Genomic DNA, 16,495 nt, shown 5'->3' with positions numbered 1-16,495 from the left:
AAATCGGAGTGAGTGGGATCTCAACTCAAAACACACAGATGACTTTAATTCGAAACAAAACAAAGCCTTTGAATAAAGTTCTTGCTGTCACCCACACCTCCTACTCAGCACTCAATCATACAAAATAATATTTAGAATTCTAATGATGTGGAGATGCCGGTGATGGACTGGGGTTGACAATTGTAAACAATTTTACAACACCAAGTTATAGTCCAGCAATTTTATTTTAAATTCACAAGCTTTCGGAGGCTTCCTCCTTCCTCAGGTGGCATTTTCACATCGTTCACCTGAGGAAGGAGGAAGCCTCCGAAAGCTTGTGAATTTAAAATAAAATTGCTGGACTATAACTTGGTGTTGTAAAATTGTTTAGAATTCTAATGTGAGAATCAATGCTGTGAAAAAAAGTTTTGAAAATGTACTGGTGTACTACATTCTGAAATCCTCTATTTACATAAAGGATCAGAAATTGGTATGCGATGCACCCATTTTTGGGACATAAAATGGGCTCAACGATGACAAATTTAGCAGTGGGGAGACCTGCCTGATGTGTGTGTGGGTTTGGGCCACTGCTAAATTAATCGGGCCGTTTTTTTAGGCATCCCAGGCAGCACCTAAAACAAACGTTAGGGCCCTTTGCATATGTTAATGAGGGGCTTACGGGCTGTTTTAGGACCCCTCTGGGAAATTGGTTCGCGATGAGCGGAGCAAATGCCTGGCCTGCTCCGCTCAGGATTCTTTTGCGACTGCTGCGGCTGCCACCAAAAACGCTGCTGTGGAGCCAGGAAGAGCAGGAGTGCTCTCCCTACTCCAGAGTCCACGCGATCGGTTTCCCCCTACCCTCCTCACCGTTGTCGTTCCACTCCCCCCCCCTTCCAGGACTTACCTTCAGGCCGCTGTCACTGAGGCCATGGCAAAGTTCCATTGGACCTACCACTGGACTTCTGGAGCACGCACTGAGTCAGGCGATGGGTCCATTTAAAATGCAAATCGGGGTCCAATGACGTACTGTACATAAGATCCCGATTGCCATTTTAGGAGAGAACTGGTTGGAGGGTGCGCCGTGCACATTCTGGCCCGATTCACTGGCGTTGGAGCCAAAGAAGCTCTATAAAGGTTAAGTTTCACATTAATACTGTGGGACCAGAGTGCTCCTTCTGGCTCCGCAAATATACTGCATGCGCCCAGGCCTGCGCCCGCCCCTGTTGGGCTCACCCCCCAGGGCCCTATCTGCAGCAGCTGCTGGCTGGCATTCCTGTGGGGCAAAGCCAGGGAGCTGATTCAGGACGCCCAACTGGCATCCATAGCTTGCTGGTTGGATTCAAATGGATATCCAGTGTCAGCATTAAGCGCTTCCAGTTTAGAGTCATAGAAAGTTACGGCACAGAAGGAGGCCATTTGGGCCATCCTGTCCGTGCCGGCCAAAAAAGAGCTATCCAGCTTAATCCCAGTTTCCAGCAGTTGGTCCGTAGCCCTGTAGGTTGTGGCACTTCAAGTGCTCATCCAAGTACTTTTTAAATGAGTTGAGGGTTTCCGCCTCGACCATCCTTTCAGGCAGTGAATTCCAGACCCCATCACCATCTGGGTGAAAAAATTTCTCCTCAGCTCCCCTCTAATCCTTCTACCAATTACTTTAAATCTATGCCCCCTGGTCACTGACCCCTCTGCTAAGGGAAATAGGTCCTCCCTATCCACTATCTAGTCCCGTCATAATTTTATATACTTCAATTAAACCTCCCCTCAGCCTCCTTTGATCTGAAGGAAACAACCCCAGCCTCTCCAATCTTTCGTTATAGCTAAAATTCTCCAGCTCTGGCAACATCTTCGTAAATTTCCTCTGTACCCTCTCTAGTGCAATCACATCTTTCCTGTAATGTGGTGACCAGAACTGTATGCAGTACTCAAGCTGTGGCCTAACCAATGCTTTATACAGTTCTAGCATAACCTCCCTGCTCTTATATTCTATGCTCTCGGCTAATAAAGGAAAGTATCCCATAAGCCTTTTTAACCACCTTATCTACCGGTCCTGCTACCTTCAGGGATCTGTGGACATGCACTCCAAGGTCCCTTTGTTCCTCTACACCTCTCAGTATTCTCCCATTTATTGAGTACACCCTTGCCTTGTTTGCCCTCCCCAAATGCATTACCTCACACTTCTCTGGATTGAATTCCATTTGCCACTTTTCTGACCACCTGACCAGTCCATTGCTATCTTCCTGCAGTCTACAGCTTTCTTTCTCGCTATCAACCACATGGCCAATTTTTGTATCATCTGCAAACTTCTTGATCAAGCCTCCCACATTCAAGTCCAAATCATTAATATATACCACAGAAAGGAAGGGACCTAGTACTGAGCCTTGCGGGACCCCACTGGAAACAGCCTTCTAGTCGCAAAACCACCAGTCAACCATTACCCTTTGCTTCCTGCCACTGAGCCAATTTTGGATCCAACTAGCCACTTTCCTTTGGATCTCATGGGCTTTTACTTTTTTGACCAGTCTGCCATGTGGGACCTTGTCAAATGCCTTGCTAAAATCCATGTACACTACATCAAACATATTATCTTCATCAACCCTTCTTGTTACCTGCTCAAAAAATTCAATCAAGGTAGTCAGACACGGCCTTCCCTTATCAAATCCACGCTGACTGTCCTTGATTGGGCCATGAAATAACACTGGCGAGCAAAATAAAGGAAAATCCTAAGATGTTTTATAAGTATATTAAGGGTAAGAGGATGACTTGGGAAAAAATAGGGCCCATTAGGGACAAAAATGGCAATCTGTTTGTGGAGCCGGCAGATGTAGGAGGGGTTCTAAATGAATTTTTTGCATCTGTTTTCACTATGGAGAAGGACGATGTAGACATAGAAATACGGCAGGGGGACTGTGATATACTCGAACATATTAACATCGAGCGGGAGGAGGTATTGGCGGTTTTAGCAGGCCTAAAATTGGATAAATCCCCAGGCCCGGACGAAATGTATCCCAGGCTACTGTGTGAGGCAAAGGAGGAGATTGCGGGGGCTCTGACACATATATTCAGAACCTCTCTGGCCACAGGGGATGTGCCAGAGGACTGGAGAACCGCTAATGTAATACCATTATTCAAGAAGGGGAGTAGGGAAAAACCGGGGAACTACAGGCCAGTGAGCCTAACATCAGTGGTAGGAAAATTATTGGAAAAAATTCTGAAGGACAAAATTAGTCTCCACTTGGAGAAGCAAGGATTAATCAGGGATAGTCAACATGGCTTTGTCAAGGGAAGATCATGTCTGACTAATTTGATTGAATTTTTTGAGGGGGTGACTAGGCGTGTGGATGAGGGTAACGCAGTGGATGTGGTATACATGGATTTCAGTAAGGCCTTCGATAAAGTCCCGCACAGGAGACTGGTCAAGAAGGTACGAGCCCATGGAATCCAGGGTGCCTTGGCACTTTGGATACAAAACTGGCTTAGTGGCAGAAGGCAGAGGGTGATGGTCGAAGGTTGTTTTTGTGACTGGAAGCCTGTGGCCAGTGGGGTACCACAGGGATCGGTGCTGGGTCCCTTGCTGTTTGTGGTCTACATTAATGACTTGGATATGAATGTAAAAGGTATGATCAGTAAGTTCGCTGATGATACAAAAATTGGTAGGGTGGTAAATAGCGAGGAGGATAGCCTCAGTCTGCAGGACGATATAGATGGGTTGGTCAGATGGGCGGAACAGTGGCAAATGGAATTTAACCCGGAAAAGTGCGAGGTGATGCACTTTGGAGGGACTAACAAGGCAAGGGAATACACAATGAATGGGAGGACCCTAGGCAAGACAGAGGGTCAGAGGGATCTTGGTGTGCAAGTTCACAGATCCCTGAAGGCGGCGGAACAGGTAGATAAGGTGGTAAAGAAGGCATATGGGATACTTGCCTTTATTAGCCGAGGCATAGAATATAAGAGCAAGGAGGTTATGATGGAGCTGTATAAAACACTGGTTAGGCCACAGCTGGAGTACTGTGTGCAGTTCTGGTCGCCACACTACAGGAAGGATGTGATCGCTTTGGAGAGGGTGCAGAGGAGATTCACCAGGATGTTACCAGGGCTGGAGCGCTTCAGCTATGAAGAGAGACTGGGAAGATTGGGTTTGTTTTCCTTGGAGCAGAGGAGGCTGAGGGGGGACATGATTGAGGTGTACAAAATTATGAGGGGCACAGATAGGATGGATACTAAGGAGCTTTTTCCCTTCGTTGAGGGTACTATAACAAGGGGACATAGATTCAAGGTAAAAGGCGGGAGGTTTAGAGGGGATTTGAGAAAGAACTTTTTCACCCAGAGGGTGGTTGGAGTCTGGAACTCACTGCCTGAAAGGGTTGTGGAGGCAGGAACCCTCACAACATTCAAGAAGCATTTGGATGAGCACTTGAAATGCCATAGCATACAAGGCTACGGACCAAATGCTGGAATATGGGATTAGAGTAGACAGGGCTGATGGCCGGCGCGGACACGATGGGCCGAAGGGCCTCTATCCGTGCTGTATAACTCTATGACTCTATTAACCTGTGCCTTTCTAAATGACAATTTATGCTGTCCCTCAGAATTGATTCCAATAATTTGCCCACCACCGAGGTTAGGCTGACTGGCCTATAATTTCTCGGTCGATCTCTTTTTCCCTTTTTAAACAATGGTACAACATTAGCAGTCCTCCAATCCTCCGGCACCACGCCTGTAGCCAGGGATGATTGAAAAATGATTGTTAAAGCCTCCGCTATTTCCTCCCTTGCTTCTCGTAACAGCAATTTACCTACTTTCAAGGATGCTAATCCCCTTAATACTTCCTCTCTCACTATGTTTAACCCATCCAATATTTCACACTCCTCTTCCTTAACTACAATCTCTGCATCGTCCTCCTCTTTTGTGAAGACAGACGTAAAGTATTCATTAAGAACCATACCCAAATCTTCTGCCTCCACACATAAGTTACCTTTTTGGTCTCTAATAGGCCCTACTCTTTCCTTAGTTATCCTCTTGTTCTTTAGGTATTTATAAAACATTTTTGGGTTATTAGGTTTAGATATAGAACAGTTAGATGCAAAGCGAAGCTCTCACTGATGTGCCCCATCGTATGTCTTGGGAATAACCTCAACAGGATATCTCCTACTGCAGTCATCTTGTGGCCTTTGAGTAAGAGAAGCAATTTAGTGCCAAATAAGTCATTTCCCACAACACTGCTTGCAGTGTTAAATCCTGGGGCAGGACCTGGTCCCATGATTTGTGGAGTCAGGCTCTCTAGGCTGAAAAGTCAGGATCTTACACGAATGAAGCATCCAGGGTGAGGCAAAAATGTGTCTGCACCCGAAGACTGAGATCTTTCATTACCTTCTCCAAGAAAGTTCCTCTGTTTGTTTCTGGTTATAGCTTTTTCTCTTTTTCTTTTCTACTCCTCTCTCATCCAACAGGGTGTGCACCATCTGCCTCTCTCCTTTCTTCCCTCCTCCCGAGCTGGAGGAGGGAAAGCCATGTGAACTGAGGCTGGTGAGATGGTTCAGTGGAAATGGGCAGTGAACACTGAGGTACTGAAGAGAAGCCTGGAATACAAAAGTGATGGGGAGCAAGACATGGATTTGCTTGGACTGGTAGTGGAACCAGTACTCAGGTTGGGTCCATAGGCAGAGCACTCTAATAAGACCTGCCTGAGCTGGAAGCAACACTGGGAGGCCTGAAAGCAGGAGGCCCGGGTGTGTGATTGCTACTGGGAGGGAGGAAAAGAGTAATTGAGTGGGAGCTAGCCAGGACCAGAGAAGACATTCATTCCACCAACTCACTTGCCAAAACCATGGTGATGTGGTTGTCACTGCCAGATCCTGTCTTGACCTATCCCCTTATTCCTCTAGTACTATCTCTCCCTTTGAGCACTTCACCCTCTCTACCACACCTCCCATTTCTCTTTCAATATCCTTGTCTGCTGCCCTCCCAAGTTCCCTGGCAACTTCTTAGCTTCACTATGCTTCTGCACTGAACAATGTCTCATCCTCAAGTGATTTCAGTCTACACCTAAATTCCCCTTGCCTGCACTCCTCAGATTTCACTGCATAGCCTTTGTCATCTCAAGACGTCTTAACACCTCTGACCTCCTGACTCAATTCCTCATCTACTACTGCTCAGCCCATTACTCTCTGACATTGTCAATGGATTGTCTTTAGGCTCTGTCAGCCCACTTTTCAAGACTGTCATCATCACCAATCTCCTCAAAAAACCCATCCTTCGTTCTCCTCTCTTCTACAACAATCATCCCATTTCCAACCTCCCCTTCCTTTCTAAAGTCCTCGAATGTGTTGTTGTCGTCCAACTGTACCCACCTTTCCCATCACTCCTTCAAATCCCTTCAATTTGGTTTCTGCTCTTCCCACATCACAGAAACAGCTCTCAAAATCATCAGAGACATCCTTTGTGTGTGTGACTACAGTGCATTGTTCCTTCTCATGCTCTCTGACCTTCCTGCGGCATTTGACACAGTTCACTATTCCATACTTCTTCACCATTTCTGCTCTTTGGCCAACCTCCGTGATACATGGCCCAGCTTGGCTCCACTCCCTCCTGTCCCAGTTAACGGGCACATCTCCTGCAATGGCTTTTCATCCCACTCCTATAGAGTCACACTGGGTGTGACATAAGGCTCTAACCTTAGTCTCCTTCTTTTCCTCAGCTACATGTTACCCCCTTGGTGACATCATTTGTGAAAGCTTACACCATGCCTATATGTATACTATATATTAACAACTCTCAGTTTTACATCTCTGCCATTACTCTCAACTCAACCCCAAAGTATGCCATCTGACTGCTCAGCCGATAGAACAGGGCTGATTTTAACACCCTCCACCCCACCATGCCTGAGAATGGGGTGTGCGGGAGTTAAAATAGAGACATCGTCCTCCCTTCTGGGTTGGCACCGCACTCATGCCTGCCACCAGTTAAACTGGCGTGTTTTGGGTAGCGTGGGAGCTCCTCGCCACAGACAGGTAGAGAGCCTCATAAATATGCGAAAGTTGGGGTCCTATGACGTAAGTTGGGCGCCGACATGATTTTAATGCACAGTTGCATGACCCATAACTAGTGCCGAATTCGCAAGAGAAAGCTGTCGGCAGACAGGAGCAGGCCCAGAAGAGGGCTGAGAAGGAAAGTTTTTAACATTTTTTATGGTTTCCTTGTGGGCCAGGAGCAGGTGTGCTCCTCCGGTCCTCCACTGCCCAAGGCTTCCCCGCCCGTCTGTCCGCGAACACCTCAGGACCCCTCCCCTCCAACGCACTTACCTGCCAGAGACCGTCCCTGCGAATTCCTGGCGGCGAACTCCTGCTGCCCGAAATCCCACTCCGCCCACAAGCCAGGTACTGATTCCTGCCGGGATTGGCGGGAGACTCATCTGGGAGATAAAATGGCCCGGGCCTTACTCCAGCTCGCCCTACTGCCTCCATGCTGAACTCATGCCCCGAGTTACGATAAGGGCTAACATCCTGGATGAACAAAATGTTCGATGCCCATCTAATAATGCACAACTTTGGTGTTCTGTTTGTCTGAGCTGAGCTTCAAAGCCCACATCCTTGCCACCGCCAAGGCCACTTACCTCCATCGCTGCAACATTGCTCACCTCATCTCCTACCTAACTTTCATTGCCTCTAAAATGTTCATTTGTCTTTTTGTCATCTCCAGATTTCCATTACTCCAAAGTTCTCCTTGCCAGCCTCCCTAGTTCTACCCTTTGCAATTACAATTTATCTAAAACACCACTGCCTGCACCATATCCACATTAAGCCCCATTTCCCTATTAAAACTGTGCTCACCAACCTTTACTGCCTCCCTATCAGCCTGTGTCACAATTTCAAAATCCTTGTGATCATCTGCAAATCTCTCCATGGTGTTGCTGTTTCCTACTTCTGCGACCTCATTCAATCCTATGTTGCTGTACGCACTGTCTGCTTTTCCGCTTTACATCCCCCTTCTCTTCAATCCACTTTTGGTTCCACCGCCTTCAGTTTTTTCAGCTCTACACTCAAACATTCTCCTTAAGCCCCTCTGCCTTGCCAGTTCTCTCCTCTCCTTCAAAAGACACCTAAAGGCCTACCTCTTTGATCTTGTTTTCAATCACCACCCGTAAACCTTCTTGCTACATTTCTTAGTTTCTGATTATTTTACATTAAAGGTGTTATATAAATGTAAGTCGCTGTTGTAATTGAAAAATACAAATATTTGCATTTTTTACAAAAAAAATTGAATCATTGGGCCCATTTATGCAACATTTGTCCTGATTCTTACCTTCATTTTCCCACTGTATTTAGGATCAGAAATGGTGGTAAAAGCAGCTTCTTTGCTCTGCTGTACAAATTCTGGGAACTTGCGAAACACATGCTCACAAACTCTTCTGACAGTCGATGCCTTAAACAAAGACAAAAATCATAAATTTGAACTAAACTTGCTGATCAAAATCTCTCTATACATCACGCAGCATTAACACAAGTATGGAATGAGAGAAGGCAATTTGTTCCATGAAGTCCACTCCTTCTGGGGGTGCATATTCACAAATCTTTGAAGGTGGCAGGTCAAGTTGAGAAGGTGGTTAAGAAAGCATATGGGATACTTGGCTTTGTAAATAGGCGCTCTGAATACAAAAACAAGGAAGTCATTCTAAACCTTTACAAATCATTGGTGAGGCGTCGGCTGGAGTACGGTATACAATTCTGGGCACCACACTTCAGGAAGGATGTCAAGGGTTTGGAGAGGGTAAAGAGGAGGTTTACCAGTGTGATACCAGGGATGAAGAACTTCAGTTATGTGAAGAGATTGTTGAAACTAGGATTGTTCTCCTTAGAGCAGAGAAGGTTAAGGGGAGACCTAATGGAGGTATTCAAAATTATGAGGGGTTTTGATAGAGCAAGTATGGAGAAACTGTTTCCTCTGGCAAGTAGGTCGGTAACCAGAGGTCACAGATTTGAAATAATTGGCAAAAGAACTAGAGGGGAAATGAGGAGAATTTTTTTCAAACAGAGGGTTGTTAAGATCTGGAACGCACTAACTGAAAGAGGTGGAAGCAGATTCCATAGGAACTTATAAAAGGCAATTGGGACATGCACTTGAAGAGGACTAATTTGCAGGGTTATGGGAAAAAAGCTGGGGTGTGAGACAAAATTGGACGGTTCTTTCAAAGAGCCGGCATAGGCACAATGCAGTCCAGTTTATCGTAAATTCCACTCCCATTTAATCTCTTGGGGAAGGCAACTAATCATATGAAAGTTTCCAAGATAAGCTTTTCTGAAATTCATGCCTGACTCCAGAAGGTATTCAAGTGTAATTCCTGGAGATTAGTGTAACATTACAATAAAGACTATTTAAAATGACCAATTATTTATCAGACGTCACTTTCGCAGCCCAAGAACACAGCAGTTGCACACTGAATGGTTAATAATCACATACAAATCTTTTCTTTTTCCATTTTTGCAAATGGAGATCTTGTTTTGTTATAAAATCAATCTCCCAATTTTTTTAGCGGTGACATCCCTTTAGGGTGGGTGGGGGGGGAGGGGGGTGGTGTGGGATGCACCTGATTGTGTCACAATGGGGCCAGATTCCCCTGGCTCAAAGTTAGTACTGACCTACACAAAATAGGACCTGTCTCGTTGTAAAGGAAGGCACCCATGAGTGTTCCCTCTAGAATGGGCCTCTCCCAAATCATCAGCTCATTGCAAAATAGGACCCGTTAATTGCGTTCCCCCAATTAATGAGGATGCACTGATTTAAAAGAAACCTTAGTGGTATCCTTTCTGTAAGGGGAGGCTCTTCTTAACATATCTCTTTCCCCGATCTTACAACTTACTGACCTACTTAAAATATAACCCATGGTTCACCACTTCTGTTCTGATGTACATTGTCTCCCTTTGATTCATATCAAAATTCACCTGCCATTCCTTAGTCCATCTGTTTAATTTGTCCGATCCCCTTGAAAGCTGTTAATCTCCATCATGCTAATCTTTTGGCCACATAGCCTGCTGTTAATTTTACAACAGGGCCTCCTTCCTTCATATAATTTATGAATTTTGTAAACAGGAGACTGAGAATATGAAAATATAGAACTACATTAGGTATTTCATTAATCATCGCAACTATATTGCCAAGCTAATTATCAACACAAACAACTAATTAGTTAATGATTTCACCTTAATCTTCCTTAAATACCTCACAAACAACTTTATCAAATGTCTTTTTAAAATCTAAGCAGTGGCCACACAAGGTCTCAATTCACCTTTTCTCAATGGCAGATCCCACCTCTCTATCCTGCCTAACTCTGGTATTTTCATGGCCACCTGGCTCTAAATGGAGAGCAATTTAGCAGCCATCCTCACCGCTGTCGCTCCCCAGCCAACAGCAGGGCTGATTTTAATTGTTTTTTCCCCCTCACTTCCATTCCCTGTCTTCCCAAAGCTGGGGTGAGTGAGTTTCTGTTGCGGGTCCTTTTCAGTTAACAGTTGGATTTCTGTACACTTAAGTACAAGGAAGAGCACAAAAGAAGAGAGATTGCAAAAGATAATTCTCTCAAAATTACCAGAAATCAAATACTTCTGTGCAGAAAAACAAAATTCAAAAATTATAAGTGTGACTATAAACACATTTCTGAGAACAAGTTTTTCCATTTGCGTTGTCATTTGAGATCACTTGAATATTAGGACGATTTTAAGTCACTTTTTATCAGGTACATTATGATGGATTTCCATTCCCATCATGGCGAGCTACTAATTTCCTTGTCTAATTGTTAAGGAAACGTTAACTAAACACTAAAGGATGAATGGTGAATGAATTTGCGTGGGATAGTGTTCCCCAACCGACTGGATAGTTGATGGCAGATGTAGAGTAATGCATGTTTGTTGCTAAAAATGGCAAATGTCCTAACAAAATGGACATAATTACATTAAATAAAGTGAGTCAGGAAAGAGCTGGTGTGACAGTTGCTCAAACATTGAAATGGTTAGTTTGAGGCAGCAGTTGCAAAGATTGCAACTAAAAATGCTGGTTTGTACAATTGATCAAGTCTAAGAAAGGGATACTGATATTTTATAAAGAATTAGCAAGACTACAGGTGGAGTACTGAGCTCAGCTGTGGTCATAGACCAGACACAGAGACAATGGAAAGGATTCAACAAAGAACCATAAGATGATTCTAGGTTGCACTCATGGAGGGATGAGAAGGGACTAAGTGAAATCTATTCTAATTAGAAAAATAGGTTAAAGTGTAAGACATGATTCAAATTTTTTTCCCGTTTTTAAAGAGATCTCAGGTCATTTGTCTTCAATTGACTTAATGGTAGTGCAAAATTTTTGATCACTTGATGATAAACTGAAGTCGATTCTTACTAGCTGGTCAAAAGATTCATAAAATTGGGCACCAACTTAATTCTACATTACAACAGTGACTACACTTCAAAAGTTCTTTCTTTCTTTCTTCCAATAAAGAAAGCTATTAGCTTACATGTCAGGGAAACCGTAAAATAAATTTATTTCTCTAATCAATAACTAGATTCAAAGAATTACCTGCATTTTGCTTGTGTTCTCATCAGGCTGCAGGAGTGCAACATGATTGGATATCTTACGGAGGATTGCCAAGTAACTAAAATAGATTTGTCGTACTGTAGAGCCATCTTGATTTTGCTGAAAAAATAAAATCATTATAAAGTGGTCAGTATTTTTAAAAAGCAAATAGGTCAAATGATTCCAGTTTTCAATTTACCAGTAACTAGGATTTCAACTTAGAATCTGAAAATATATGAGCACAGAGTTTATCTTGGAGACTTCCACCCCTGAAAAAAAATTATTTAGAAGGATTTTTAAAAAAAGTGTGGCAGCCTCCCTGACAAAGCTGCCATTTTCATTCCATTTCTGAATCCGACAGCTAAGCAACATTTCAGCACTTGGCTTTGACCTCTGACCATCCCTGCTGCTCCAATGAAGGTAGTGCATCATGTCTAACGTCTCGAAACATTTCACATAAAAGGAAATTACTCTGAAGTGTGGTGACATAGACTAATGCAGCAGTGATTTTTCACATAGCATGGTCCCATAAATGAAGGGCCAGTAAATCTGTTTTTTGATGGGGTTGGCTAAGGAAAGAATGTTGACCAGGTCACCAAAACCTTCTGCTCTTCTTTGAATAGTGCCATGGGATGGTTAGTTGTCCATCTAAACCACCAAAACAGCCAGACAGCTTATTATCTCATCCAAAGAATGTCTCCTCCCACAATGCATTTCCTTAGTACAGCATTGGAGTGTCAGCCTAGATTACGGACTCATTTTCTGGATTGGGGCTTCTAATTCAGTGGCGAGAGTGATTAACAACTGAGCTAAGATAATGTACAGTAGTAGCTTTATGGAGGACGGGGAAGAATGCAGTGGGTTAATATACTGCCCTTTCACCTGTAGTATCTGAGTCTGAATCCAGCCCAGACTGATGTGAAGAAAGTGTCTTCTCTGTCAGCTGTAAGGCTCCCATACGAAATTAGTTTGGACAGTCTCAACCTTGTTCCTGCCAGGAACAGGTCCACCTCACAAAACTGCTCACGATTCTGCTATAAAATCATACTCAAGGGGTCACAACAGTGGGCAGGAAATGGAAAGTATCAGGTGCTCTTTTGAGTTTAGGGTTAAAGCACATTGTTGAGGTAGAACAGAGGGAGCTTTACTCTGAGACTAATTTGTGCTATTCCTGACCCAAATTTAATTCTCAAACTAGCTTCCAAAAATCAATAAGTATTCCATTCAGTAGCACCGACACCCCTCGCCTTGACCAGCAGAAAAACTCAAGCCAAAAACATACATTGTAAAAACAGCAAAGTTTATCTACTTAAAAAATTAGCAAAGGCAGACAACTGAGGAATTGCCAAGAAGGGAACACCTTCTAGAACTTCACTATTTTTAATCCCCTAAAGTTACAAATGAGTGGTTCAAAATTCAATGCAGTAGCTTGAACTCTGATCAGAATATGTGCTGCTATACTTAATGATTTTTGCTTTCGCTGCTTTGAGTGCAGCACTAGTCACCCCTTAATCTAAGTGCACAACAGGTGAAAGTATTTGTATTAACCTTGTGCTTACACATGAGCTGATTTTAGACATTAACTTCTAAGCTTCTCATTTCCAAATAAATGGAATGTGAACATATAGATTGAGCTAACACAGAAATGACTGGGAAACTTAAATTTTAAAATTATAAGCAGGTTTTATATTTATCATGTCAACACAATTTCATTGAACTCAGCATCTAATTCTTCAAACTATTCTCCAATAAGAACCTCTTCACCCGATGTCGTATGGCTGACCTTATAACAGCAGTTTTTCCTTTTTCGGCCACTATGGCAATCACATGGATCCCAGCCTCGCAGCACCAACGTTATGTCCTCTGTCTCCAGTACTGCCTTATATACTGTCTTCTGGAACTCTGTCAGAGAGCAGTACACCACCTGAGAACAACAATACATTTCAAATGGGGCTGGAAATTCAGGGTTTTTTCCCCCATCCACTGATAGTCAGTCAGGCTTCTAATATCCAGTTTTGGTAGCTAATCTTAGATGTCAGTACATTATATGAGGAGAGTACATTTTATTTCTACACAAAGCTATGGAAACCCAAGATCAATTACTGTGATAGTAAGTTTCTACTAAAGTCTCTGTATGAGGAAAAGAGTGTATTTGATTAGGTTTGTACTATGCCAGTATGACAGTGGAAATATATAATTGGATGGAGGAACTCCACCTAAAGAAGTAGCTTATTCAGCTTCTCTTAGAAATATGAGAGCCAAGTTAACATGACACAACTGTGCTATTGTTTGAACACCCCTATACTGGAGCCACAGACTCTGTGGAAGGTTAACGAAAGCCCCCCACATAAGGTTAAGTCAGGGGTCTTGAGCCGAGTCTAATTCACAATGAAGGTTTGCTCAGCATATGCGACTTAATTTTCTATAATTCTAAGTAGGCATAGTTAGGCCTGTAACTACTGCAAATGTATAGTGTCCTTGCTACTGTTCACTTACCCAATTACAGTTTAATAAAACTGTTTGGCGGTTTATAATTGAAATCACGATTTAATAGAGTATTTATTTTACCACCTTCCAAAGTCAATGAGAATTATATGAGGGCACATGATATAACCAGAAGGCCAAAATAAAGAGACAAGAGGTTTTTGTGCAGTCCTTGGGCTTGCTACAAATGACCTAGAAACTCAGGAGGTAAAGGCACACTCTGGTTGGTAGGGAGCAACAGTCTGCCTACATGAGTGCTTCAAGATTATAAAGCATTTCTATCCCATTTTTAAAAGGACTCCTCAACAGCGCATCACAAAATATTTATACTGTATTTCAAATAATTTATCCTGTGTCCCCGTAGTTGTTAGCTGATGGGCCTGGTAGCTAGTATCATCTGTCTGTGTACATGTGTTCGAGATAAATTAAAAAATTAAACTTGGACAAAGTTTTTGTTAAAAAATAGAATTAAGACAGTGAGGTTGGTTCTGATTTTCACCTTTATCTCTTGTTGCAAAAAAGCAGAATAACCTGAGGTAATGAAACAACATACCTGTACACAATATAGCAGGGGCAACAATAAAGGACTGTCACATCTGCAGTTTGTATAACACAGCCACAAAGTCTTTGAGACTTTCTATTTGTCTTTCTCTTTGTTATATATTATATACATAGTATATATAAAAAATATATATACACAGATATATATCACCGATTAATATATGTATAGCATTTATTGTGCTATATGTGAGTACACATATACTGCTACCATATACCAGACTTCAGTAGTATTTTGACATCGTGTTCAATTATTGATGGTCACCAATTCTATGCTGTGATGACCAGGGTTGTTGCTGGGCATGCTCCAGTAGATTCTTCATGTGAGTGCTGGCCTTCTATTTTCATTCTGGAATACACTAAACATCAGCAGGCAGAACTTTATTACCCGGTCATCTTTCTTTGGTAGCTGATCACTGATGAGAGCCTTAGTACGTCTCAGAAACCAGAAGGACATGCGTTTTGCCAACCGTCTCATGGACTTTCGCCCCACAGCCAGCTCTCTTTTGGTTGCTGTGTGCCTCTGACCAAATTCAATTGGATTGCCAAAATCTTCCTTAAAACGGGCTCTGTTGTCCAGGCAGCCTGGTATGGCCCTGCAAGTACCAAGAAGTCCTAGAGTCAATTCATTATCTCCATCAGTCAAATAATAACCACATTAAGTAATAATTTACAAATTCAACACATTAGGAAGAATTACTTCTGCATTTTTGTATCTAACTGCCCTCACTAAAATTTTTTACTTGGAGGCCTCAAGCTCTGTGCGAATCTTACAGTTTGAGTTGATATTCTTCCTGCACCCTGACAGCTCAAAAGGCTGAACCACAACTCCCTGCTAGCACCTGTGCCGACAATTCCAGCATAGCAGCGTCTGAGAGGGTGATTTTAGGAGGCAATTGCGGGTGCATTGCGGACGGGGGGGTCTCTGAAAATCGCAGAAATCCCATTTGGGTTCGGAAGCCGGCTCCAACCCGCTGACTTCCAAGTTTCCTAGGGACCTACCTGCGTGCGCTTGGGCGACCCGAAAACGGAAGTCCCACCGGCAATTAAAGCCGGTGGGATGACAGTTAAAGAGCCAAATATACCTCATCAAGGTACTTAAGGTACTTTACCTGTGACAGATGAAGTAATTAGAACGATTTTTAACTTACCTGGGCGGCTTGCCCACCGCTTCTAATTCACGCCTGGTGAAACCAGGCAGGAAGGGCCGGATCAGGGAACAAGAAACTAAATAAAAAACCATGGACAGAAGTGAAAACACAAAATGAACCTACCTTTACACCCTGCTCCGATCTCCGACGTCTCCCTCTCTGATGTCCCACTTTTCACCCCCCCCCCCCCCGATGTCCTCCCGATCTTCCTCTCTCCCCCCCCTGATCTTCCCCTCTACTATCTTCCCCTCTCACCCCCCATGACCTTCCCCTCTCCCCACTCTTCCAGTCCAGCGCCGGATGACGTCTCGCTCACTCTCTTTCTCGCACCCCCCCCTCGCATTGCAGCTCCTGACAGCAGCCAGCCTGTCTGGCTGCCCAGCGCGAAACCCGGAAAGGACGTTAATCATCAGCAATCAACATGCAATCACGTCGGAAACGGTAAGTTTTGTTCATGCAGGTTTGCCACGCGCACCTTCACCCCCCCACTGCCAACCCGCCACCATTGCAAAATCGAGCCTTGAGTGCCTGTGCTGTGGACAAACCTCTAAGGATGCAGCACTAAGATTTTCTCATATAATTCTTGCAATAATACATCTTTCCTCAGGCCATAAAAGTAATTGTGAGTTTGTTATTTTCCAAATGACAACACCATGAACTTTTTAGAATCTTTTTGAGGTAAGCTTTGACTAGAAAACTATTTTCAAGAGCTTATTTTTACTTTAGAGAGAGCAAGCCTGTGACAGACCGGCTAAGTGACTGGG

At 43.5% G+C, this 16,495-nt stretch overlaps 1 protein-coding gene across 5 annotated transcripts in view; it reads right to left on the bottom strand.

Annotated features, from left to right (window-relative positions):
* Positions 1 to 16,495, bottom strand: part of ercc6l2 (excision repair cross-complementation group 6-like 2) — a 104,431-nt gene that overhangs the window by 63,117 nt on the left and 24,819 nt on the right. For all 5 annotated transcript variants that reach the window (XM_067983198.1, XM_067983196.1, XM_067983195.1 and 2 more), the window contains 4 exons: positions 14,969 to 15,176; positions 13,322 to 13,462; positions 11,542 to 11,658; positions 8,278 to 8,397 (listed from right to left, as the gene is read on the bottom strand). In XM_067983198.1, coding sequence (XP_067839299.1) covers positions 8,278 to 8,397; positions 11,542 to 11,658; positions 13,322 to 13,462; positions 14,969 to 15,176 — 586 coding nt within the window. The remainder of the gene's footprint in view (positions 1 to 8,277; positions 8,398 to 11,541; positions 11,659 to 13,321; positions 13,463 to 14,968; positions 15,177 to 16,495) is intronic.

Source organism: Heptranchias perlo, chromosome 4 (assembly GCF_035084215.1).
Source record: "Heptranchias perlo isolate sHepPer1 chromosome 4, sHepPer1.hap1, whole genome shotgun sequence".
Lineage (NCBI taxonomy): Eukaryota > Metazoa > Chordata > Chondrichthyes > Hexanchiformes > Hexanchidae > Heptranchias > Heptranchias perlo.
Note: the sequence above shows the minus strand (reverse complement) of the source record. Positions and strands in the feature narration are given on the sequence as shown.